This window comes from Cyclopterus lumpus, chromosome 7 (genome assembly GCF_009769545.1).
Source record: "Cyclopterus lumpus isolate fCycLum1 chromosome 7, fCycLum1.pri, whole genome shotgun sequence".
NCBI lineage: Eukaryota > Metazoa > Chordata > Actinopteri > Perciformes > Cyclopteridae > Cyclopterus > Cyclopterus lumpus.
Window position 1 is genome coordinate 13,154,142 of NC_046972.1, and position 26,854 is coordinate 13,180,995.

A 26,854-nucleotide genomic window follows, 5' to 3' on the forward strand; every position below is an offset into this window, starting at 1 on the left:
AGACTAATCAAATAAAATTGCCATGTAGGTGCAAACACTGGCTGAGAGTTCACCTCCCACAGGCCCTGCAGAAGCTCTAGTAGCTGAGCACCAATCCTTAGACTCTGTCTCCTCCTGCTGGACTGGGAGGGCAGTTTTGAGTTCAACTACTTAATAGTACAGGCTGATGTAAGGATAATTAATGTGTACTTGAACCATGCAACATGATTGGCTAGTCTCACTATAATACAAATTCCCACAGGGGGATTCTTCCATACAAACAGCAACTAGTTCGCTCTTTCTCACACAAAATAAGATTAACAGGTCAGTTACTGATATTCATCCACTAGTGAGATGTTACCATTCCACTCCTAGTTTCATGTTCAGGAATCTTGTCTGCTCTGAGGCCATTTTATCAAATTAAGCTTCTTCTTGTTTTGGGTTCAGGAGTCAAATGACCATCTGACAATGTGCCCCATTGTGAAAGGCCGCTCCATATATGCATCAAAGAGGTGATTAACCAGTTTAGGGCTGAGGGGACAATACTGCTCTTTACAGGGAAGACAGTGCAGCCACTCAGCACTGGGCTGCTGACTGGGAGCCACAGTACGGCTTCCTCATGCAGCTGACAACATGAAACCAAAATAACTGCACATAAAGAGACATATAGGGTACATGGTGTTAAAACTGGTGCGCACGCAAAAATATTTAGATCACAAACCTTTGTTTGTCAAAGTTTAAGTTGCTTTTTTAGAATCAAGTCATACACAAATGTAGTCAACTTGGCATATTAAAGGTAAAAGTACATTCATTTAAAAGTTATTCAGCTTTATCTTACCTATAGGGGCCAAATGAGTTTTAAAATAAAATAATAAAAACAATCTCTATTCCGCCTGAATCTAACAGGATGTAATTGTTTGGATGCGCATGGCAACAATTGAGGCAGCAGCTCATACAAAAGAAAATGACGGACCAACCTCTGATTGGTGAATATATCAGGCTCCTGGCCAATCACTCGTCTCTGAGGTGGGAGGGGAATCCCAGCGTCAAGATGAACTGCCACTTGTTCGTTGTTGTTGTTAGTTTTGCAATTGGCGCGATTTCTCTGTTCTTATTACTAATGTTTAGTGCAAAGTCTTATAGAAGGAGCTGCATTTGTCCTATTTTTCCATCTGTCAGAGACAGAGCGTGGGACCTGACTATTCATTTTTATTTTGATCCGTACTGCATGACATTGGCTCCTCGTAGGACTATCTAAACGTGTGTGATATGATCATATCTCACAAAAAAGATTTCACATCAACATGATCAAGTGGAGAGTCATATTACTGAGTGTGGCATTATTATGGTGGCTACAAACAGCAGCATCCCAAACCCACGAAGGTAAGGTGATTTTATTATATGCCTGTTTTAATTGGCATTATTTAATCAATGTATTATTATTATTATTATTATATAACATGTTCCTATTTGAATTCAGCTGTTGGTAGTTACTCCTCAGCATTTGCCTGCCTTGAATTGTCACAACTTCTAACATGGTATGTAACTACATATATGTAATAATATGATAGAATAGAGTAATTAACATGGAAGCCATCTGGACTTGTCAGAGGTTAAGGGGCTACATTTGATAAACTATTAACCCTCATCTCTTCTTTCCCTTCTCTCAAACCACACAACATTCTCAACATCCTCATTGGGAGCTTTTTTGCTGGGCTCTCATCAAGGCACTTAATGCAGCAATACATCGCCACTTTATATTCTGCTAGTGATGGTTGGCAGCAACACTAATGCCCTGGTGGAGACAAAATAGCGTGCATGGCAATGATCCCGGTTGTAAAAAGCTACTGTGAACAATTGGTCCTGTTCATGTTATAACATGCAATCTGTAGATGATTGTTTTGTTTAGCTGAAAATCACAAATGTTCTTCTCAAAAGTAGGTGTAGCTGTGTGTTGTGCATGTTTTGTGCATGCATGAGTTTAATGAATGTAATGGCCAGAAGTATCATGCAACTCCCCAAGATGAACTGAGCATTCCACTTCTATTCTATGTTTTCTTAAGATACCCGTGAAGAAATTAGTATGTGTGCAAAGATATGGGATACGCTAGTCATCTGTCAACGTGCAGTTTTCCATAAAAAACCCACGCAACAAGCCTAAAAGGTTGTTTATGGAGGTGGTCAACTTCACTTCAGTGTAGCTGGAAGATTCTGGTTTATACCTCTGCTTGTTCCCAGTAAAGACAGGAAAGGTAAGTTGTGTTGACAGCTGCAGGTGTTTAGTGTTTGCACATAAAGCGCAAGCTCCACAGTTTTTGTTGATGAGTACGAAATAGTGTGCAATCCTCCTCACGTTCATCATTTTTCCCTTCCCTCTGCCAGAAAGTCCTACTCACACAAGACCCATTGTCTGTTGGTATGATCTCAGCAACGCAGACCCCTCAGACACTCACATACATATGCACATGCACACACACACAGAAGCACTGTCTGTCACTACATCACTCTCCAGTCACTGGGACACACTGTCCACATTTATAGCTTTGTCACAATGAGGAACTTTGTCTGAGAAAAGCCCCTCTCCCTCAACCTCCACTGGATCAGCCCCAGGCCGGACACTGCTCCATGTACCAGGGTTACAGCCTGCCTGTATTACTGCACTTCCCATCAAACTCTCCAGCAAAAACAGCAGCACACACAGTATCAAGAAGACCAAGCCTATACAGTACATGCTGCACAATATAACCCTTGCACTCATATAGCCACCCTTTTGTTCACCTTCACAGGACCACAGTAGTGTCTTTGCTTTTAGCTCCTTTCGCTTTGCCAATCATTTTCAACTGCATTTTATGTTTTGTGTTATTTGTACCATTCCAAGCTACCATTTGTTTCCATACGTGTCTGTATGGTATCAAAATAAATCAGCAGACAGCAACTTGCTGAATTATGAAATGCACATAGACTACATTATTCTTTGTCAAAATCACATAACCGTTGGACTGTAATGCAACGCATTATTTTGCAATGATAACACTGACAAAACATGATACAGACTTGATGTTCACTGTGTTGGATTACACATCTCAAAATGCTTTCTTCTAATTTATCTTCAAGCGTTACAGAAGTGAACAGAAACCAGACACCAAAATCCATAAAAAAACACAAGGGCATAGTTTGCAAGTGATTCAAATGTGATGTTAAGTGCATGTGATTCAGCCTGGATGTGCAGTAAATAAGCAAAGGATACAGAACCACTGACATGGTCTAACACAAGTGACACATTGACCCAAGGTTCTCTTCACCTGTTCCTAAATCACCCTTTATACTATAGAGTACTCTTCGTCTCTCTTCTCTGTGTATGTTTGTCAGTGGTGTGTCCTGGTACGCAGAACGGACTGAGCTCCACAGGTTCTCAGGAGATCCAGTACAACTTGATTAAGGACCGGTATGATGGCTGTGAGATCATCATGGGAAACCTGGAGATCACACAGATTGAGAGTTGCTGGGACTTCTCCTTCCTCAAGGTAAAAATCACCCCCTTTCTCTCTGCCTTGTCTTTCAACGGATTTCTATATACAAGGTGTAGAGAAGTGTGCTTCTTATTTTTCCCTCCAGGAAATCCGCGAGGTGACTGGCTATGTCCTCATTGCCATGAACCACTTTCAGGAGATTCCTCTGGGGCAACTACGGGTCATCAGAGGAAACAGCCTTTATGAGAGACGCTTTGCTCTCTCTGTCTTCTTTAACTACCCCAAGGACGGCTCCAACGGCCTGCGGCAGCTGGGGCTCGCGAATCTGACAGGTAAAGAGGGTTGATCGAGAAAACACAAGCATGGACCAAAGATTTCCTATATGCAAGGTGTGAAATGTGCTTTTAAGATTATGAGACTGAAACAAAAATGCAGGTTGTGCTTTGCTGTTTTTCTATGTACACTTATTTAAGTTGTGTCCAAAGAAATATAAAAATGTGCAGAGAAACAAAGATGTTGACAGTTACAGAATGGCAAGACAAAAGTATTGGAACAATTAGTGAAAATAATCCCAATCTCCCATTATCCTCATAGTCAGCTAATCTTCATGTCTTCTTAAGTGGTATACCAACTATTTATAGGAGCTCTAGTCTCCCCTCTTTCCATTCACCAAGTCCTTGACATCCTGGTATAGCACTTTATCTAAGAGGCCTTTTTCACAGCAGATATTCAGACTCTAGGCTCAGTCTAGTCTATGTGACTAAGTCTGTACCTTCCAACTATGTAATATGAAAAAGTTGTAGGTCCTTTATTGCCTGTTCATCTTGTACCCGTTGTATACTTGTTTTATATTTTACCCAGTATGTAAAAAGTGCTTACATTGTAATGTGTGGGCTGCAATCTAAAGTGTTAAAGGACATCCTGCCTGCACTCTCTCTGTAACAATTATATCTATTTCTTCACAGAGATTCTGGAGGGAGGAGTGCAAATTATCAACAACAAGTACCTGAGTTATGCCCCCTGGATCTTCTGGCGAGATATCATCAGTGACAATAGTGCTCCAATTGACATCCAGCACAATGGAGAGCGAGGTTGGTGTTGGGTTAGTCCTATTTCACATATCCCCAAATTATCTCAAGATACTCCCTCTTATATGTACGGCCTCTCTTTCCTTCTGTCAGGCCCATGCCACGAATCTTGCGGAGATTACTGCTGGGGCCCAAATGAGGACCAATGTCAGATCTGTGAGTGCCAAATTGTTCTGTTTCTCTGATTTGCTGTTTCTGTTTTATCTCTCTCCTCCTTTTTTCTCCTCACTGACTGTCTGTCTTCATATACAGAAATACACACAGACAGACACACACACATGCACATTGGTGAGCTCTGTTCAACCCGTTTCTCTTGTGTGTCTCAGTGACTAAGACGGTGTGCGCCCCACAGTGTAACGGTCGATGTTTCGGGACGAGCCCCAGGGACTGCTGTCACATAGAATGTGCAGCGGGATGTAAAGGCCCTCTGGATGTGGATTGTTTTGTAAGTACTCCATATTTTATATAATGAAGACAAAGGCCGTCTTTGCAAACATTATACAGTAGGTTTTTCATTCTTCAGTAACAATGGAAGCTAAAAATAAATATTTGTTCAAACTGTTTTGCCTGTTATGTAAAAAAATACTTTGCATCCTCATTTGCTTCCAGAATTGTTTCTATTGTAAGATAACTTCTCGAAAGTCAATGGTTTTAAGGACTTTACAGGTGGATGTTATCCAATTACAAACTATGCAAGCTCTTTTGATTCAATTCCCATCTTCTAGGCAGCTATTGTTTTTTGTTAGAGTAATATAGTCTCTATTGTAGCCACCTTGCCCGGACAAGGGAAACCGGGGCACCCTCCCGGAGCCAGACCCAGGAGGGGAGCTCGTCGGCGAGCGTCTGGTGGCCGGGCTTTCGCCCATGGGGCCCGGTCGGGCTCAGCCCGAAAGAACAACATGGAGCAGCAGTCACCCTGTGGACCCACCACCCGCAGGGAGAATTATCGGGGTCGGGTGCTATGTAGACCGGGCGGCGGGCCAGGCGGGAGACCTGGGCGGGCCGATCGCCGGCAGCATAGACTAGCTCTAGGGATGTGGAACGTCACCTCACTAGCGGGGAAAGAGCCGGAGCTGGTGCAGGAGGTGGAGCGGTACCAGCTAGATATAGTTGGGCTCACCTCCACGCACAGCATGGGCTCTGGAACCAAGCTCCTGGAGAAGGGTTGGACTTTGTCCTTTTCTGGAGTTGCCCGGGGTGAGAGGCGCCGGGCGGGAGTGGGGATACTCACGAGCCCCCGGCTGAGCGCCGCTGTGTTGGAGTTTTCCCCGGGGAACGAGAGGGTCGCCTCCCTGCGCCTATGGGTTGCGGGGAGTAAGGCTCTGACTGTTGTTTGTGCTTATGCACCGAACAGCATCTCGGAGTATCCGGCCTTCTTGGAGTCGGTGGGAGGGGTCCTGGAAAGGGCGCCGCCTGCCGACTCCATAGTTCTCCTGGGAGACTTCAACGCTCACGTGGGCAATGACAGAGAAACCTGGCGGGGCGTGATTGGGAGGAACGGCTTGCCCGATCTGAACCCGAATGGTGTTTTGTTGTTGGACTTCTGTGCTAGCCACAGTTTGTCCATAACGAACACCATGTTCGAACATAAGGTGGCTCATAAGTGTACCTGGTACCAGAACACCTTAGGCCGGAGATCAATGATCGACTTTGTAATCGTATCATCTGATCTGCGGCCGTATGTCTTGGACACTCGGGTGAAGAGAGGAGCAGAGCTGTCAACTGATCACCACCTGGTGGTGAGTTGGATCAGATGGCGGGGGACTCGGCTAGAGAGACCTGGCAAGCCCAAACGTGTAGTGAGGGTGAACTGGGAACGTCTGGCAGAGGATCCTGTCCGGGAGGTCTTCAACTCCCACCTCCGGAAGAACTTCTCACAAATCCCGAGGGAGGCTGGGGACATGGAATCCGAGTGGACCTTGTTCAAAGCCTCTATTGTGGACGCAGCTGCTCGGGGCTGTTGCCGGAAGGTCATCGGTGCCTGTCGTGGCGGCAACCCTAGAACCCGGTGGTGGACACCGGGGGTGAGGGTAGCCGTCAAACTGAAGAAGGAGGCCTTTCGGGCCTGGCTGGCCCAGGGGTCTCCTGAAGCAGCTGACGGGTACCGGCGGGCCAAAAGGGCTGCAGCGACGATGGTCGCGGAGGCTAAAACTCGGGCATGGGAGGAGTTCGGGGAGGCCATGGAGAAGGACTTTCGGTTGGCCTCAAGGAAGTTCTGGCAAACCATCCGACGGCTCAGGAAGGGAAAGCAGGGTCTACCCCAGGCTGTTCTCAGCAGGGGGGGGGAACTGCTGACCCGGACTGGGGACATCGTCGGGCGGTGGAAAGAGCACTTTGAGGAACTCCTAAACCCGGCCAACATGTCCCCCGGAGAGGGGGCAGCGCCGGAAGACTTTGGGGTGGATTCACCCATATCCCTGGCAGAGGTCGCTAAGGTAGTCAAAAAGCTCCTTGGTGGCAAGGCGCCAGGGGTGGATGAGATCCGCCCTGAGATGCTGAAAGCGCTGGACATTGTTGGGCTGTCTTGGTTGACACGCCTTTTCAGTGTCGCATGGGGGTCGGGAACAGTGCCCATGGACTGGCAGACCGGGGTGGTGGTTCCCATCTTCAAGAAGGGGGACCGGAGAGTGTGCTCGAACTATCGTGGTATCACACTGCTCAGCCTCCCGGGAAAAGCTTATGCCAGGGTGCTGGAGAGGAGGCTCCGACCGCTTGTCGAACCTCAGATTCAGGACGAACAGTGCGGATTCCGTCCCGGTCGTGGAACAGTGGACCAGCTCTTTACCCTCGCAAGATTACTGGAGGGGTCCTGGGAGTTTGCCCAACCAGTTTACATGTGCTTTGTAGACCTGGAGAAGGCTTTCGACCGGGTCCCTCGGGGGTTTTTGTGGGGGGTGCTGCGGGAGTATGGGGTGCCGGACCCGTTGGCACGGGCCATCCGGTCTCTGTATGCCTGCAGTAGGAGCTGTGTTCGTCTCCTCGGTAGTAAGTCAGACACGTTCCCGGTGGGTGTTGGCCTCCGCCAGGGCTGCCCTTTATCACCGGTCCTGTTCGTGACCTTCATGGACAGGATATCTAGGCGCAGCCAGGGGGCGGAGAGGATCCGGTTCGGGAGTCTCGGGATCGCCTCTCTGCTGTTTGCGGATGATGTGGTCCTGTTTGCCTCCTCGGACCGTGACCTCCAGCATTCACTGGGGCGTTTTGCAGCCGAGTGCGAAGCGGCAGGGATGAGAGTTAGCACCTCCAAATCTGAGGCCATGGTGCTCTGCCGGAAACCGGCGGATAGCTCCCTCCAGGTGGGGGCAAACTGCCTACCCCAAGCGAAGGAGTTCAAGTATCTCGGGGTCTTGTTCACGAGTGAGGGTAAGGTGGAGCGGGAGATCGATAGGCGGATCGGTGCGGCTGCAGCAGTAAAACAGGCGCTGTACCGGTCCGTCTTAGTGAAGAGGGAGCTGAGCCGGAAGGCAAAGCTCTCCATTTACTGGTCGGTCTACGTTCCAACCCTCACCTATGGTCACGAACTCTGGGTCGTGACCGAAAGAACGAGATCTCGGATACAAGCGGCCGAAATGAGCTTCCTCCGTAGGGTGGCCGGGCTCAGCCTTAGAGATAGGGTAAGGAGCTCGGACATCAGGGGGGAGCTTGGAGTCGAGTCGCTGCTCCTTCGTGTCGAAAGGAGTCAGCTGAGGTGGTTCGGGCATCTAGTTAGGATGCCTCCTGGACGCCTCCCATTAGAGGTTTTCCGGGCACGTCCAACTGGTAGGAGGCCCCGGGGAAGACCGAGGACACGCTGGAGGGATTATATCTCCCGGCTGGCCTTGGAACGCCTCGGGATCCCCCAGAATGAGCTGGAAAGTGCTGCGGGTGAGAGGGAAGCCTGGGTCGGCCTGCTGAACCTGCTGCCACCGCGACCCGACCCCGGATAAGCGGGTGATAATGGATGGATGGATGGATGGATAATATAGTCTTGTTTGTGTTTAATTATCTTAATTATGTCTACTTGCAGACACTTGAAATTTTCTAACACCAAAACCATTTTATTTTTGGTGGTGTTGTCAATGTACGGTAATACAGTTGTGCACATGAACTGTTTTTAAACTCTATTTTTGATGGTTCATCTGATATTTGGAGCAGCTCCCGAACAGAAACAAGTTGATATTATTATTTTTGAAACATTAACTTATGTGTTTTCCGGGTTTGATTTTCTATCAATATATCTTGTGAGTACAATAATTTAGCCAGCCATGTTAGAAGCTGTGAGGTTCTACTCACATCAGGGCCTTGAGCTAATTATGAACTTTTCGCATGCTTACAACGACAATGCTAACATGCTGACATGCAGGTATAATGGCAGCCATGTTTCCTATCTTAGTTTAGTACATTAGCATATGCTAACAAGCTCTAAACACAATGTACATAAATGACAAATACCAAATTTGATTAGATGAAAGGTCCGAGAATAATTTCCCTTAGTACAATTTATCCGAAGGAGCACCAAGTATGTGCACCAAAATTGCACAGCTCCATCCAATAGTTATTGACACATTTAATTAAAAGTAAAAAATGTCCACCTGTTTATAATGCTCGGGGAAAGGTCAACAGATCTGTAAGATTCATCCTCTGGGCCCATAAACATCTGTCCAAGATTGAATGACGATCCAAAAAATAGTTGTTGAGACAGACTAAAATATACTAAATGCTAATACTAATGTTTTATTGTATTATCATATGTTATGGAAAACACTCATATTTCACAGAAATTATTTGTATTATTTGAGCGAAAACATGTAAACCACGGTTATATGTGTGTCTGTGTGTGTGTGTGTGTGTGTGTGTGTGTGTGTGTGTGTGTTTGTGTGTGTGTGTGTGTGTCTAGGCATGTCGGCATTTCAACGACTCTGGAGCCTGTGTGCCCCAGTGTCCGCAGACTTTGATCTACAACAAGCAGACGTTTCAAATGGACACCAACCCTAATGCCAAGTACCAGTACGGATCCATCTGTGTCTCCCAGTGTCCCAGTGAGTGCCCTGTACTTGTTCATGTGTTTGTATCCTCAACGTGTTGTCTGGTTACTTTCCGTGAAATGTGGAAAATACTTTAACTAGCCTTCCTGAAATTAAGACACCTGTGTCATAGTAATCTTTCTTTTTTTGTTGTCTCGCTCCTTGTAGCCAATTTCGTGGTGGACGATAGCTCCTGTGTGAGCGTTTGTCCACCAGACAAGATGGAGGTGGAGAGAGGCGGCCAGAAGCAGTGTGAGCTCTGCAGTGGACTCTGCCCAAAAGGTTGGCACTATACATGTACTTTCCACTTCTTACATTGAGTATATTTGTCTGTCATCAAAGCTTAAGATGGCGCTTGGTCATTCCTGTAGTGTGTGAAGGCACTGGCGCTGAGCATCGACAGACGGTGGACTCCAGCAACATCGACAGCTTCATCAACTGCACCAAGATCCAGGGCAGCCTTCACTTCCTGGTCACGGGGATTCTCGGGTAAATGGTCTCACCTGCCTGAAGCATCACTGGTGGCAGCTATGTACAGTCAGCGTGTTCATATTGAGTGTTTGTATTGTTCCTAGAGATGACTTTAAAGACATACCGGCCCTGGATGCCAAAAAGCTGGAAGTGTTTCGTACCGTCAGAGAAATAACAGGTTTGTATAAACTTTGTTGGTGCTAATTATGGATCACAGTGCTTGGTTATTGTTTTACATGTTATAGCAACTTTAACTTGAAGGTGATCCTGGTTTCCTGGTGGAAAACCTTGTTTTTAATTAAATTAAAGTATAATGTTATATTCTTTCGATACAGCTCAGTATTCTTGTTACATTCAGTCACTTGGTACTACAGCTGTAGAAATACAGGAAAGAGAAATAAGTCTTGGATACATAACAGCAGAGTGTGTTTGCTGTTCCCCACAGCTATCACCAATTCATTTTCCATGGTATAATCTGGAAAAATAATCGTGCAATATGCTATTAATGGCCTAAAACAATCTAAATACCTTTGCAGTCTTTATGTTTAAATGTTTTCACGGTGTTTGATTGTCAGATATCCTGAACATCCAGTCGTGGCCCAAAGAACTCAATGACCTGTCGGTTTTTTCGAGTCTCACAACCATTCAAGGGAGGTCTCTCTACAAGTAAGACTTTTTTACACACACTGATGTTTGTTAATGTGTCAGTTGAAGCCCAGAGGAAATAGATGTAAATCAGTAAAATCCGAGGATAAAACAAATAATGTATCAACAAGATTTTCTTCTAAGAGCAGATATTCAAATGATATTAACGCTGTTAAAATGTAAAGTTACATTAAACATGCTGCAAGGAATCTTTTGACATTCGCAATATACATAATAGCTAACTTAAATGTATTTTTTCCCTTTCTTTTTGTCTGTGTCCCCTGTGTTCTTCCAACCAAAGGCATTTTTCTCTGATGGTGATGCACATCCACACTCTTACCTCACTGGGCCTGCGCTCTCTCCGGGAAATCAGTGATGGCAGTGCGTACATCAGTCAGAATGCCAACCTCTGTTACCACCACACAGTAAACTGGCCGCAGATGTTCAGGGGCCGCAGAGTTCGAGTCAACAACTTCAACAACAACAGGCCACTGGCAGAGTGTGGTGAGAGACAGAAATAATATCTCTATAATCTATAATATATACTATACACTCTTATCAATGTCTATATTGATTATCTGACTAATTAAGTCCACCTACATTGTATTCATCAGTTTGCTGATGTTTTTGTCACATTTGTGTGTGTGCAGTTGCAGAGGGCCATGTGTGTGACCCGCTGTGTTCAGACTCAGGTTGCTGGGGCCCGGGGCCCGACCAGTGTGTCTCCTGTAGGAACTACAGGAGAGACGGCACATGTGTGGCGAGCTGTAATTTCCACACCGGGTCAGTATACATGTGTGTCAGTAGATACATGTGTGTGTTGATATTCTTACTTGTGTTGCTTTTGTGTTGGTTGCATTGCTTTTATCTGATCATATATTTATTTGAATATTGTTTCCCCAGAGCTCCAAGGGAATTTGCAGGCTCTGATGGCGAGTGTGTTGCCTGTCATCCAGAATGCAAACCTCAGAGTGGGACATCCAGCTGTACTGGACTGGTAATCACTTTCTTTGATAGTACACTGTGGCCCAATGTCTTTGTATGCATTTTCACTTGCATTTGGCTAATTATCCAATAATAATGTTTTTCATTTATACCTTTACTACATTACGAGGGCATGATTCCCTCTGGGAATGAACGTGTCTCCCTTAAAATCCTATTCTTGTCTTTTTTATAGTTTTAGTCTCTCTTCCCATCTCTGAACCCAAGCTCAAAAACCTTTGTACAGTAATGTTAATACTGTCTAGACATGAGCTAATATGTGCCCTGCATGATAAGAAAATATTATTGAACGAAATTGTATGTGTGTCTTTCAAACAACTGTATTCCTTTGATGCTCTTGTGACACCTTCGGCCCAAAATCTGCAACAAATCTCAACAAAATGCTGAAGTGATCGCTGCTCTCTTCCATTTATACATTTTGTATTGGCTCTCTGCCACTTCCTGCCCATTATATTTAAAATCATATGTAGTAGCCAATGGTCTTAATCATGTATTCTGTGTCTTGGTTAATTACAGGTTTCAATGCCTCCCCATAGTTATATATACCTATGATGTGTCTCAGCTTCTCCCATATGGGTCTTTCTTTATTAGGGTGCAGACAAGTGTATGGCATGCACCAACCTTCGAGATGGTCCTTACTGCATGTCCTTTTGTCCTACTGGTGTAAATGATGGACAGAGAGGACTGATCTTCAAATACCCCAACAGGGAAGGTCACTGTGAACCATGTCACCATAACTGCACACAGGGGTGAGACTGGAACCAAATGATGTCTGTGTATCATCTGTGGAGGTGTAACAATGATCAAATCAATGATGTGTTTATCCTTTACAGATGCTCTGGCCCAGGATTAAATGATTGTTTGGAGGCAGCTAGACTGACAGTTAGCAGGTGAGTGTTTCCCTCTGCTGGTGAATATGAAGCACTACACTGCAGTGTGTGTGATCTATCCACAACTCAATACAATTGAGCAATTGAGACACCTATTAACTTAACACAAACTGCACACCTGAACCTCACTTTTAGACATTAGCTTTATTCAGACATACATAAAGATTCTGAAGTTGAAACTACAACTGGACATAAAAGTATAAGAAAAAATATTTATATTTAGAAAATTAGCCTTTTTGCTTCTGTCCCATCTTCCATCTTCCCTGGCCAAGCAAGGAGAGTGATAAACTAAATCGCTGCAATCCTATGCTTCTTTCTATTACTAATAGTTATGTATACAAACATGTAAAACTATTCAATTACAATGTGCACATGTTGTACATATATCTTATTTGAGTGCTGCCAGCTAGTGTGCTCATCTAAGCCGGTAACCTTTGATATTATTATTGTTATATCCTACAGAATTTTCACAAAACTAATGAAAAAACTGAAATGTGATGTAAAAGTCAGCTAAACTCGACACTATATCAAATAGCAAGGATTTGACAAATACACTGTTCCCCAATTGGATTCTTTTGTTTCACGCAATATTTCGTACCAATCACATCTGCACCTTTTGGCTTTTGCTGGTGTGAATCTAATGTCTTCACCTTGAATCCCCACATTAGCATCTCTCTCTGCTTCCCTCTGCAGTGGTCAGATCACAGGCATAGCTTTAGGTTTACCGGCTGGCTTGATATTATGCCTGGTGTTGTTTTTCCTGGGTGTGCTGTACCACCGAGGCTTGGCCATCCGCCGCAAGAGAGCCATGAGGAGGTATCTGGAGAGCGGTGAGGTGAGACTTTAGAAACCATTTAACCGCACAAGCTGCATTTGCTTTGACAGCTCCATGCATTTGTTTTTTTAGAGAGGAAAAAAAAATCAGGAGAGAATTTGTTTGCAGAGCTTTGAGCCACTTGGTCCTGGAGAGAAAGGCACCAAGGTTCATGCCCGCATCCTGAGGCCTTCAGAGCTGAAAAAAATCAAAGCCCTTGGCTTGGGAGTTTTTGGCACAGTGCACAAGGTATTTATTAACCTCTTTGACTTTGTGCACATCCACTGATAATCCACTGATTTATGTGCCATTCGAATTTTAGGAAACTAATATAAGTTTCACATTCACGTAAATGCTGCTGTGCATTTAATTGTATTTAAGGGTGTTTGGACTCCGGAGGGAGAGACTGTGAAGATCCCTGTGGCCATTAAAACCATTCAGGATAGCTCAGGCCGACAGACCTTCACCGAGATCACTGATGTGAGAATCAAAGCTTCTTACACTCCGGATAGAAGTTATAGCAGTACAGAAATAGCAATTAATGTCACATACATATAACATTTCCTACAAAATGCAACATATCATATCAGTCAGAAAAGTAAACAATGTTTTTGCTCTCTGTGTAGCATATGCTATCCATGGGCAGCCTGGACTATCCCTACATCGTTAGGCTGCTGGGCATCTGTCCAGGTCCCAGTTTGCAACTGGTGACCCAGCTTAGTTCACAGGGCTCCTTACTGGAGCACATTAGGCATCACAAGAACAGCCTGGACCCCCAGCGCCTGCTCAACTGGTGTGTGCAGATTGCTAAAGTAAGTACGACATGAGGCAACAGAATATTTTTGAGCGACCAGATGTTTTGAATCGGATATATACTGTATGTATGTTTGTGTCTCAGGGTATGTACTACCTGGAGGAGCACTGCATGGTGCACAGGAACCTGGCTGCCCGCAACATCCTGCTGAAGAACGACTACCAGGTCCAGATTTCTGACTACGGTGTAGCAGACCTCCTTTATCCCGACGACAAGAAATACATCTACACTGACACCAAGGTTGTTATGACTCATTTAATAACTCACAGAGGTTTTCACTGTCTCCTTTCACTGTCTCCTCCAATTATGGAAACAAACCGATCTGTATGGCATGTCTTAAATTTGTCACTTAATCTAGACACCCATAAAATGGATGGCACTGGAAAGCATCTTGTTTCGAAGATACACTCATCAAAGTGATGTTTGGAGTTATGGTAAGAGGCTTGTGTGAGTGGATCATTTTATATAGTACTAATAAAATACACTTTCCTCTTGAAAGCTGGCAGGCAGGATTCAAATGTGGGGTCTCTCTTCCTGGACAGGGGTGACCGTGTGGGAGATGATGTCATTCGGGGCGGAGCCGTATGCTTCCGTGCAGCCTCAGGAGGTGCCGAGTCTGCTGGAGAAGGGTGAACGCCTGTCACAGCCCCACATCTGCACCATAGACGTCTACATGGTCATGGTAAAATGTGAGTATGATGAAACATCACAACCATTATGCGCAAACAAAAAAAAGTTATGATCTGACATGTTTTACTTCTTTTCTTTAGGCTGGATGATTGATGAAAATATAAGGCCGACCTTCAAAGAGCTGGCCAGTGACTTTACTCGCATGGCAAGAGACCCACCAAGATATCTTGTCATCAAGGTGAGGTTATCATGGTCATTTATTCTAAAGCTAAGTCCACTGGCTGTTCACTTAGACATTAAACTCTTTATGCTTCTATGTATTTCTGTAGTCGGAAGGAGGAGAAGCTGCCTCAGTCGAGATCCATCGAAGAGAATCAGAGCGAGGGCTTTTGCAGGCAGATTTGGAAGATCAACACGAGGAAGGACTGGAGGATGGTTTGACTACTCCTCCTCTCCAACACTCTCCATCTTGGAGTCTGTCTCGTTCACGGATTAATTCTTACAGGGTCAGGAAAAACACCTTAGATTTTAGACTCTTTTGGGAGCATTGGAGGCAAAGGAAACAAGCACATAACACTTTTTCTTCCCTGATTTGTAGAGTGGTACCTCTCAGGCTGAACCCATTGGATACCTGCCAATGAACCCCAGCCCTGTGGACAGTTTCCGCCAGGTGATACAGACTCAAAAAATCACACACAAGGATGCAAACAAATATATTTCTACAATTGCACAGGAGATACATATATCATCAGCTGTAACTCTGAACAGCTTCTCTTTAATCAGCAATATTACTAGACTTTTCCGATGACCATATTAAAATCAATATTACACCTTGTGCCTTGTAAAATAGGATTCATTTCTATGAGCTGCTTCATCAGTTCATGTCTCTGTTTTTCTGTCTCAGCTGTGGCTTCAGAGGTCTCGACTGAGCTCGGTGCGGACGCTGCCTGAGAGGTCAGAGATCAGGGGGAGTGTCAGAGAGGCAGAGCTGCATGAGGAGGGTTCACGGACTGGGAGTCTTCACAGGGCCAGGTTTTGCTCTGAGAATAGTACTCCTCGTATATCCATTAGCGGGCACAGGAAGCTCTCGTCAGCATCAAGTCCATCCTCATATATATCTGCAGAGGAAGAAGAGGAGGTGGACCACGATGGCTACGTCCTGGCTGGGTCATGTGTTACTCTACAGAGAGGTAAACTACCAACACATTCTGATTTATCTCATTATTTACATGACTGTTTTGTAAGTGATAGAGTAACCAATACATAATCATTTACCCCCCCTCCCCTAATCTTCTTCCTTCCTCACATTCTGTCCACAGTCTGCAGCGTCGCTCATTCTGGGCGAAGAAACTCAAGACTCAAGAATAATCTGTCTCTTGTGGTAATAAATCCCTCCCAGGAGTATGAAATCATGAATAAAGAGTCTGGTGCTCCTCTTTGCTCGACCAGCGGCGTCTTATCACAGGCGGATGCCACCTCAGTGACAGTTTGTTGTAAAACCGCACCATTACCCTCACCAACCCCTATGGCTTGTTTACCTGGAGAGGAAACAACAGATGTGGGAACTCTGACACCAATCTCAGCTGTAAGCATTAAGCAAGAATATGAGGATTGTGAAGAGGAAGTTGCACAACAAAGAGACTCCACAGAGAAACATCAGCTCAGTGGTGACTCTGATAGTGGGATCAGAGCTGTGGATGACCAAGGAGAGGCCGCTCATGGAATCGGCAGGTATGAATACATGGATATCAGACGATCCAACTCTATAGAGGGAGAGGATCCAGCATGGAAGAGATGTGGGAGTCAAACATCTTCAAATAGCGCAGCAAAGAAAGAGGAAACAGACCAAATAGTGGAGTTGTTCAAAAAAGAGCTGGAGGAGGAAGAGAAAGAGGAAGAGGAGAAATACCACAACACAAATAAACAACCTGCACTTCAGGGGAAAGTGAGTTGTATGGTCATGCCTAGGCCAGATGTGCTCACAGCAGGGGGTGAAATGGGGGAGGAGTATGAGGAGATGACCAGATTTGGAGTGGTGCCCAGTGGGTGGGAGCAGGCAGACTACCAGAACCTCCCATTGAAGGGGAGGGCTGTTTCTGTGGATATGGGCAGTGACAGGTGTGCAGGGATTGGGGGATACATCAAGGTGTTGGCTGGCATTGGGGAGCCTGGCAGCAACACATCATTTGACAACCCAGACTACTGGCACAGCAGACTGTTCCTCAAGCCAGATGCTGTTCGCACCTAATAATGTGGATTGGGACGTAGACATAGTACCGGTTATGTTAGTACTTGTCATAAATGTGGGTTGTTTTGTAAAGTTTTCCAGCTATTATTATTTGAGCTGCAGCAGCTAACAAACTTTTAAAGATGAGATCCCAAAAAAAATACATTAGAGTATATGATGTCTTCATTGTTAGGTGATGATGAGGGGAACATGTTCCATTTCAGTGGAACGGACATTTTGTACAATTTATTATAATGTGAATTTTTATATGAATGAATAAATTTAAAATATTTTGTCATTGTGTCATTGATTTGTTTGTTTTGGTTTTCAGGGTTGCAATTTATATATATACATATATATATATATAAAATGATATATATATACCTATGAACCATATACTGTATGGTATAAACAGCAATTGAGATGGAGACATATAAACTACACAGACTGTATGTATATATATATATATATATATATATATATATATATATATATATATATATATGAACCATATATGAATATGAACCGCAGGAAATGAGATGGAGACATATAAACCATACAAACTATAAGAAAAGATGAATGGTGACGCACTTGCGCGCGATTTGGTCAGAGGCCAATCAAAGATGATCAGAGAAGTGACATTATAACGTCTCGTATTTCCGTTTTTGTTCAAATTCAGCTTTGGCACGAGCTAATGGCTTTACCACAACCTATTGTGTATTTATGAGAAGAATTTAGCAAGCCCTTTTGAAAATGTCCTGACGTTAGAGATGCACTTATTACAACGCTGTAATTTGAACTATATGAATAGGCTGCTTCCTAGGCTACATTTCATATCCACGTTTCCATCATTTTCAAAACTTGCCCATTTTTATTATTTCTATTTTGTTCCTAACAGCATCTCTGAAACATCCACTTACTGTTCTCTTTATTTAAACAACCAGTTATGTTGGTTTCTGCGAGCCTTGATATACATCTAGCTGTATACCAGCCGATGATATGTTGTTGACTATGAATACTCGTGCATGGTCTAATTTTAAAAGCTGATGATGTGATTTTAAATACCAACCTTGCCTTTTTCGGACGTACTGTTCAGAGCACCAAGCTGGGAAGGGAACTATCTTTACTGCAGAGTGTGTCTTTGGCCGGAGGCGGGATCTAGATCTCGTACTAGGCTGCCTGCTGAACGTCGCGCGGGCTGATGCGGAGAGCAGCGTGGTCCATCCTGTGACTGACTGACAACCGCCGGGGAAAAAGTTACTCTTGAGTTCGCGGACAAACTGCCAACATGTCTGGAGATGACGAAACACAAGAGCAGACCATCGCCGACGACTTGGTGGTCACCAAGTATAAGATGGGGGCCGAGATTGCAAATCGTAGGTGAAATGCAGCGTGTAGTTGCTGTTTTGACTCAACGGTCCTTAAGTATCGTGATCCGTCTAGGGTTAGCTAACCCTGCCGGAGCAGCAGCTGTGCCATGTGCCGCAGCACTGCCGACCGACGGCAGATCCCAGTAGAAAGCGGGACTTTGTGTGAAATAAATGAAACGCTCGCTGTATATTTAGGTCGGGCTCTTCTTTATAGTAGCACGTCTACTCATTTGACGACCCGTTGCTGTCACGTTCGCCCGTTGAGCTAGCTAAGAAGCTATGTGGCAAAGCTAGCTAACTACCTCACTAGCTAGCGTTAGCTCGCCTCAAGGGCTAACGTAACAGATAACAATGACAAGTACAAAACTGATCCAGGTTGGGCTAGGTCAACGAGCAGCCGATAACTAAACGTGAGCCAACGGCGCATGAATTCGAGAAAACTTGGCGTTAAATTGTTATGGAAGATACTGAAGATCTGGATCATTTTAAATAGTGTCGCCTAAAGTCATTTAGCGTAATCGTTGACGTTACTAGAGTAAGCGGACGCTAATTTACACACACTATTTGTGACGTTAAATTATTTATGCATTTCACTTTGAAGACATAACAATCTCAAACAACATTTTAAGTCACCAACGTGAAATCATAAACTTTACATGCTGTTAATAATAAATTAACGTTATATTATTTTCTAGGCCACATGCACGCAACATCATTAGTGTGATGTCATGGTAGTTGTTTTAATGTAAATCTAACTAAATTAAAATCATCAAAAGTCTTATTTTTGAATTCTACACTTTTAACTGAATTTCATGCTAGGCCAGGATCCATGTTTTCTTCCTTTCATATGCCATTCAAATAAAATGCACAAGAAAAATTAAACTGGGACACATTTGGAATGTTTATTTGAAAATGTTCACAAGCAATTCATTTTCATGAATCGAGGGAAGGAGCGCTAAGCACAGACGCACTGTTTCAACAGTGCACACCTTCACTCAAGTTACACTTACTCACACCTGTCAGTCCCCTCCCACATTTGAAAAATGTTAATGTGCATTTTTCCCTATTTCATGACATTTTATTGAACAAATGATTAATTGACTGACCCAGTTAATGATCAACAAAATCATTGACAATGAAAATAATTGTTAGCTGAGCCCAGCACTATAAACACTTAACCACTTCATGGCTCATTTTATGTCTTTTCTTGCAGAGGCTCTGAAGACGGTGGTTGGGGCAGCTGTGGTTGGAGTTTCCGTGCTTAGCCTGTGTGAAAAGGGAGATGCCTTCATTATGGCAGAAACTGGGAAAATCTTCAAGAGGGAAAAAGACATGAAGAAAGGTACGTCTTTCATTGCATTTCATTAGTTTCCATCACGTCTATGACTCGGCATTCCCTCATTGACTCTCTTTCTTTCACAGGTATTGCTTTTCCTACTTGTGTGTCAGTGAACAACTGTGTGTGTCATCACTCCCCTCTGAAGAGTGATGCTAATGTCATGCTGAAAGATGGGGACCTTGTCAAAATGTAAGCTGCCTAATGTATACATGTCCATATTGTGTACAATTATAGTATAGTTGTATATTGAGTTACTGTTTTATTTGCAGTTCATCATTTTTGTTGTCTTTAGCTTAAGTTTTCCTTTTCTATTTCTTCAGTGATCTGGGTGTGCACGTTGATGGCTTCATCTCAAATGTGGCTCACACCTTAGTTGTTGGAGTGACCAAGGTATGTCATCAGTGATGAACTTTACCTGCACTGTAGTTTAGTCACAAAAGCCATGATTTGTAATATAATTTACTTGATTACTGGTATACCATTAACCGCTAGTAATACTTTGTTATTTCAACTCTTATCTGTCCTTTTGTGTCACTTCAGGACAACCCACTGACCGGACGGAAGGCTGACGTTATCAAAGCCGCTCACCTCTGCGCTGAAGCTGCTCTGCGTCTTGTTAAGCCAGGAAATCAGGTACAACTCTCCCTCCACGACCACTGAAATGAGCAATGTCCTCACTGTACACACGTTGTCTAATAAACATCATTATGTCTCTTCCCTCAGAACTCAAAGGTCACAGAAGCCTGGAACAAGATTGCAAAGTCATTCAAGTGCTCCCCTATTGAAGGTGGGTGTTTGTGAACCATCAGCACCTTCAAGATTGAGGGTTACATTACATAGTATACATTTGCTCAATATAATTTGATATGTGTTGACTCAGTTTATTCTTTCAATGTGAGCAGGCATGCTCTCCCATCAGCTCAAACAACATGTGATCGATGGGGAGAAAACTATCATCCAAAACCCAACGGACCAGCAAAAGTGAGTTCACTCAGCAAGTGCTTCCTGTCATGGAACTGATGAGTGTTTTAACCAGTGGTTGATCGTGTCACTTTGTTTTCGTAGAAAGGACCATGAGAAGGCTGAGTTTGAGGTGCATGAAGTATATGCAGTGGATGTGCTTATCAGCACTGGAGAGGGCAAGGTGAGAGGAACTTTTGTTTTTGAAATGTATTAAAATGTATTAACGGCCAGGTATTTATAACAGTGTTTTGCAATACAGGCAAAGGATGGCGGTCAGAGGACCACCGTTTACAAACGAGACCCCAACAAGGTGTACGGCTTAAAGATGAAGACATCTCGCACATTCTTTAGTGAGATGGAGAGGCGTTTCGATACAATGCCTTTCACTCTGAGGTAGCATCTCTAAACTTCAGAGCAAATGTTTCACTCTTTAAAAAAAATATATATATATTCCACGTTTCACCATCTCATTTTTCTTTTCTCTGTTTATGTCTTCAGAGCGTTTGAGGATGAAGGCAAGGCCAGGTTAGGTGTGGTTGAGTGTGCCAAACATGAGCTGCTGCAGCCATTCAATGTGCTGCATGAGAAAGAGGGTGAGTGGAACAATGGGGGGATGTAATTAAGGGCTTTTTTGACCATGAAAAAGTCTCCTGCATTATTGTCCAGTGCAGTTTTTTATATAAAGCTTTTTAAAGAGAAGAGCATATTTAGAAAAAAATCTTCTACTTTGCAATTCTGAGGGAAGTTTGAACATTTAGTTTCTACCATAAAAACCGATTAGCACTTCAGGGGCTTGATTGGCACTTACTTATGGTAGTTTTGGCTTTCTTGAAGAAATGTTACTTTCTTGATTCTTATTGTTCTGAGTTTGTACTCGTGGTTGAATGCACTTATTGTAAGTCGCTTTGGATAAAATCGTCAGCTAAATGACATGTAATAAATTTGAATCAGTTGATTGACAGCACTATTGTGTCCATTGCTCTGAACTTAAACATTTGATGTGCACATCACAGTGTTACTGTTAAATGAAACTTTCAACCTCATCTTTGTTCAGGTGAAATTGTTGCCCAGTTTAAGTTCACCGTGTTGCTCATGGCCAATGGACCACTGCGAATCACAAACAGCCTCTTTGAGCCCGAGCTCTACAAGTCTGAGCATGACGTCGAGGACCCAGAGCTGAAGGTAAACTGGGTTTAATGGATGGGGTTTTGCAGTCTCTTCTTGAAAATAAAGGGTTATACTAATACTACTATACTATAGCATTCTGTTAGAAAACTAGGTATGTATTCTCAAAGCCATTTTGTGATGTATTGTGAGGTTATGAAAGTCATTTTTTATTTCTTTCATTAAAAGGCTTTGCTTCAAACCTCAGCCAGCCGTAAGACTCAGAAGAAGAAGAAAAAGAAGGTGAGTTAGAGGGCTGTTTTTAAAATTAATGTCTTTATAATAAAGAAACAGGAATACATGTTTTGAAAGATTCCTCTAATTTCTATCTTTTCTATTTTTTTAGGCCTCAAAGGCTGTTGAGAGTGCAACCAGACAGGCAGTGGACAATGAAGCTACAGAATAGATTTCTCTGACTGACATCTGATGATCCAAAGAACAGACGCCACAAATCCTTCTGAGGCTCTTGCGGGCATAGCCGCTGTGAATACCTCTGAATCTAAATGATGTCATTCTGGGATGCGCCTAAATTCTGTCACGCCACCTATAATACACACACAAACACGTACATTTCTAATAAATCTCATTGCCCTTGAGACAGTCGTCGTCGTCGTCTTCTCCTCTTGACAGTAGACAACAATTCTGCTACAAAAGAGGAAATTATAACCATTTGTTTGACCTTCAGCCTTTGTACCTGAAAGATATTGGAAAATCAAATGAATTTGACAGAGTGGCCAAGGATGACAAAGGCACAATACTATATCAGCGTAATTGTGTGGCATTAAGATAACTTTCTCAACATTGTCATAATAATGAAGCCATGCCTTTTTTAAATGAGTTTTAACTGGTCATGGTCAGAAATGTGAAACACCTGTCTTGAATCTTGACGTTACAAGCATCACATTGGTCATTATTACTGTTGTATTCAGCATAATTACTGCATTTATACAGCTCTTTTATGTCTGTCTGCTACTACATTGTGTAAACGTCTAGGAATCTACTGTAGGTTACTCGGCTAACAATTTGTAAAACTGACCATTTTAGACCTAGTTGAGTAATTTAAATGGCAAAAAATAATAATGTATTAGTTGTGGATGGCCTAACTCCTGCCAAGGATTCAGCATTCAGGCTTCTGGTGCCACCATCAAGTCTGACAGTCTGTGTTTACATAAGAATTCCATACCTGTTAAATATATGGATGCTTTTGTAAAACAAATCCCAGTTTCAGAGACTATTTTTGGAAACATTAAAAAGCCACTTGACATCATTTGTGTGGTTGTGTATTCAATTGTTTGTTCTGATGAGTGTTTTCAGTTTTGAACGGTAATTCAATTCAGAAAATGTTGTATATCACAAATCTGCCTCAAATGGGCTTTACAATCTGTAGACATACGACATCCCTGTCCCAGGACCTCACATCGGATCAGGAAAAGCTCCCAAGAAATAGAAAAAACCCTTTCATGGGGAAAAAAGGGAAGAAACTTTCAGGAGAGCAACAGAGGATCACTACCCAGATGGACAGAAGCAATAAATGTCATGTGTACAGATAAAAAGCGTCAGAGTTACAACACATTTAATGAATATGAATAATTAGTAGGAATGAAACAGAAGGAGAAAGAGGAGTCGGGGGGGGCGCCCATCAGCAGGGCCATGGCAGGAGGCATCGCGAAAGATGCCAGAAAAATGAGGTCGGCCTTTGAGGCAGAAGGCCCAGGACCAGCTTCAGACACAGCCAGGTCCAATGGACCCTATGAGACGTGAAGTCACAAAGACTCCGGGGAGGATGTAGAGTTAGTAATGTGCAATGGAGAGAGAGAAGAGGAGATAGGTGCTCAGTGTATCCTAAAACATCCCCCAGTGGCCTATAAGCCTATATCTAGGGGCTGGACCAGGGCAAACCTGATTCAGCCCTAACTATAAGCACTATCAAACAGGAAAGTCTTAAGTCTACTCTTAAATGAGGTGACTGTGTCTGCCTCCCGGACTGAAAGTGGAAGCTGGTTCCATAAAAGAGGAGCTTGATAACTGAAGGCTCTGGCTCCCATCCTACTTTTTAGGACTCTGGGAACCACAAGTAGCCCCGCATTTAGTGAGCGCAGCTCTCTAATGGGGCAATATGGTACTACAAGCTCCTTAAAATATGTGCATCATCAATCAAGGCTTTGTAGGTGAGGAGAATAATTTTAAATGTGATTCTTGATTTTACAGGGAGCCAGTGCAGAGCCTATTGTTGGAAACAAAAAAGCCACTTGACATCATTTGTGTGGTTGTGTATTTAATTTTTTGTTCTGAGGAGTATTTTCACAGTTTTGAACGTTAATGAATCACCCTTCAAGGTAAAATAGTGTTTGTTTTATATTTGACTGATTCATCTTTAAAATATTTACACTCTATAATGTATACATTATAAGCCAAATCAGGAAGCTGTGAGAGATCACCATACATCAACAATTGTTTAATATATAATTAGACATTTAGAAATACTGAGTTCATTTATAGATGCATATGAAATGCTTTTGATCTAGCTTTGATTATTTCTGTAAATTGTGTTTTCTAACATGAAGGTCTACATGCATTTCATAGCCTTTACTAGTGCCAGGTATATCATACCTGGTACATACGGGACACAATTCAGAAGCATCAACAACCACTGAAGGTAGTCTAAACAATACTGGAAAGGGCTTGTTAAATACCCTTATGTTTTTACAGTTCCCCTAGGTACAAATATCCAAATGTACACGTTCAATATATATATAGGTATGCTTACAATTGTGAATATTGTCTGTTTATTCAGAAGACCAGAGAGATATTCTGCTATGTAGAAATTATATATAACTGGAATAATGCACCTTAAAAGCTGCAGAAATTACACCAAGTATTTTCTAATTACGTTTTTCCAATCAAGAAAACTGCATTTCCGGCATTTTACTACGGGCCAATGAAAGTGACGTATGCAATCTGTATAAAAGCGTCGTCGCCACCCTATGACGTTCTTCTCAAAGACGATTCTTTAGCTGTCGGTAAGTCACAACTATCGGTGAAAGAATCCAAGTTAATCATCTTCTTTTGAAGTCCATCGAACTAATATTTCACACTTTCTCGTCTGTTTTCAGCCTCCTCTTCTCGACATGAGAGCGAAGGTTCGTGGTTTATTTCTGTAGAATCAAATAATCATTGTTCCTAGTCGCGCTAATATTTGCAAGCTAGCTTAAACGTGACAACGGGCCTACAAAGCGCGTGGTGCGCTAGCTTTCATCTGTACTACTTGTATTTATGCACTTTTTATTTGAAGGTCTTTGTCAGTTTAGTACATATGTTGTTTCAGAAATTAAGGAATTAACAAATTAACGTTATGCTTCTCTTTTGCAGTGGAGAAAGAAGCGCATGCGCAGGTAAGAATGCATGCCTCGTGTTTTTCGTGCATTTGTATCCAGTCTGTTTTGAGAGATTGTTGGCTGATGGACACTTGTGCTGTCTTGTTTATAGACTGAAGCGTAAGAGGCGCAAGATGAGGCAGAGGTCCAAGTAGACTGTCCTCTCCGCCATGGCTGTGAGCACACGTTGCCTACAACCAGACCGGTGAGCCCAGCTGAAGAGCCAGGACCCTCCCGGTGTCAAGTCTGTCATTGGTGCCGGTGTCGATGTGACGCAGTGGAGCTGCAGCAGCCGATTTACGTCGGAGAGCTGATTTCAATACCTGCTGGATGACAGGCTTTTCCTCGGACATTCTGGACTCTTTATTCCTCAACTTTTGTCTTTGTTTAAAATGTCATTAAAGGTTTTGGTTTCTAAGTTTGCAGATGTTGTTCATATTTTAAATGGCTTCCTTTATTATCTAGTCGCAACCAGAATCGAGGCTTTTTCCCCTCGGGAGTGCAGAGGTGTAAAACATTTGAGTTAATATGCCGGTAATTTAGGGTTCTGGTTTTGTGTGCAGATCTCTTCGTGGTTATGGCTGACATGGCAACTTTATTTGAAACGAGCCATGACTAATTCAGTTTTTCTATCATGAAAAATTAGCTTTTTTAACCCTTCACCTTCAGAGCACTGACCAGTGGTGTCAATTGCAGTGTAAAGATGGGTATTTATATCCATTTATGTGACTTGTTTCTATGGGTGTATTCTGGCAGCGTACCAACATCCGATCTAAGCATCAACCATAACTAAGTGAAAGATGTATGATAACAAATTCATGCAATTTAAAGGGCACTGACACAACTCTGCTAAGAGCAAGCCGAATGTACTTTGCGGAGATGGATTATTAATAGGCATGGTGGAAAATCTAATCGCCCCCCCCTGGGGGTGAATCAAGTAATATCTTATCTTAAACGCTGTACATTATTTCGTAATATTGGCAGATTTCACTTTCAAATAGAGTTACAATTACACGGTTAGCAGTTTTTACAGAAATACCCAGGAAACATTTTATTGCAAACGGGCTCTCACATTGAGCAAATATGGCGGCGTATGCAATTTCTCAATTGTTATGCCTCTTTTTTACATCACAAATCTAATGCATGCCTGCAAAAGTTATAGTTACTCCCCAAAACCTTTAATTCATGCTTCAAAACCTGCGTCGTTACATTGGCCACCAAAATAAAAATATTTTTTGTCATGTGAATACTGGTCCAAATGTTTAGTTGGATCTGCTGAATATTATTACACATTTATACATTAGAACACAAGTCAAGTTGGAACTTGTCCATTCAATTAACAGCTTTTCTCGGTATGAATCAATGTTAGCAATGAAAGCTACACTGACAGCTGACTGACAGGAGGTCCAGTGTAAGCCTTGACCGGTATGACATTACTTTATGGGGATCATTTCAACATCATCCTGTGACTGCTACTTCTGCTTCTGGAGAACTAAATAGGAAGTGATATGTCATTGAGATGCAACGAGGAGGTTGTTTATTGAAATCGAACTTGTTATTTATTACTGACAGCCTTTTTAAACAAATGGTGGTTAAATTTGCATTGTGTGG

At 43.1% G+C, this 26,854-nt stretch overlaps 2 protein-coding genes and 1 long non-coding RNA gene across 3 annotated transcripts; all 3 read left to right on the plus strand.

Moving 5' to 3' along the window:
* Positions 1-1,124: 1,124 nt before the first annotated feature.
* erbb3b (erb-b2 receptor tyrosine kinase 3b) lies at positions 1,125-17,211 on the plus strand. The gene is made up of 28 exons (XM_034537037.1): positions 1,125-1,362; positions 3,349-3,503; positions 3,595-3,781; positions 4,415-4,540; positions 4,631-4,693; positions 4,864-4,982; positions 9,414-9,555; positions 9,709-9,822; positions 9,912-10,029; positions 10,116-10,189; positions 10,587-10,677; positions 10,958-11,160; positions 11,307-11,439; positions 11,560-11,653; positions 12,250-12,407; positions 12,492-12,548; positions 13,242-13,383; positions 13,492-13,611; positions 13,744-13,842; positions 13,989-14,174; positions 14,261-14,416; positions 14,535-14,610; positions 14,719-14,865; positions 14,947-15,044; positions 15,136-15,312; positions 15,405-15,476; positions 15,711-15,996; positions 16,126-17,211. Exons 1-28 carry the CDS (start codon positions 1,284-1,286, stop codon positions 17,052-17,054), a joined length of 4,401 nt encoding a protein of 1,466 aa, XP_034392928.1. The 5' UTR covers positions 1,125-1,283; the 3' UTR covers positions 17,055-17,211.
* A 764-nt stretch (positions 17,212-17,975) lies between these two features.
* Positions 17,976-23,136, plus strand: pa2g4b (proliferation-associated 2G4, b). Its single transcript, XM_034537759.1, has 13 exons — positions 17,976-18,409; positions 19,617-19,745; positions 19,826-19,931; positions 20,063-20,132; positions 20,283-20,375; positions 20,466-20,529; positions 20,645-20,723; positions 20,808-20,886; positions 20,965-21,098; positions 21,204-21,298; positions 21,760-21,887; positions 22,059-22,112; positions 22,216-23,136. Exons 1-13 carry the CDS (start codon positions 18,322-18,324, stop codon positions 22,273-22,275), a joined length of 1,179 nt encoding a protein of 392 aa, XP_034393650.1. The 5' UTR covers positions 17,976-18,321; the 3' UTR covers positions 22,276-23,136.
* Positions 23,137-24,826: 1,690 nt separating this feature from the next.
* Positions 24,827-25,661, plus strand: LOC117733524. Its single transcript, XR_004609749.1, has 4 exons — positions 24,827-24,889; positions 24,983-25,009; positions 25,239-25,261; positions 25,356-25,661. It is a non-coding gene; the product is annotated as an uncharacterized LOC117733524 (long non-coding RNA).
* The last annotated feature ends 1,193 nt before the right edge of the window (positions 25,662-26,854 follow it).

What these genes read in the sequence shown, in the direction of transcription:
- erbb3b (XM_034537037.1), top strand. Translation starts at nt 1,284, where the DNA reads ATGATCAAGTGGAGAGTCATATTACTGAGTGTGGCATTATTATGGTGG. An exon ending in CAGGCCACTGGCAGAGTGTG is followed by an intron (nt 11,161 to 11,306) that starts GTGAGAGACAGA and finishes GTGTGTGTGCAG; the next exon opens with TTGCAGAGGGCCATGTGTGT. An exon ending in GGTGTGTGCAGATTGCTAAA is followed by an intron (nt 14,175 to 14,260) that starts GTAAGTACGACA and finishes TTTGTGTCTCAG; the next exon opens with GGTATGTACTACCTGGAGGA.
- pa2g4b (XM_034537759.1), top strand. Translation starts at nt 18,322, where the DNA reads ATGTCTGGAGATGACGAAACACAAGAGCAGACCATCGCCGACGACTTG. An exon ending in TGTGCTGCATGAGAAAGAGG is followed by an intron (nt 21,299 to 21,759) that starts GTGAGTGGAACA and finishes ATCTTTGTTCAG; the next exon opens with GTGAAATTGTTGCCCAGTTT. An exon ending in AGAAGAAGAAGAAAAAGAAG is followed by an intron (nt 22,113 to 22,215) that starts GTGAGTTAGAGG and finishes CTATTTTTTTAG; the next exon opens with GCCTCAAAGGCTGTTGAGAG.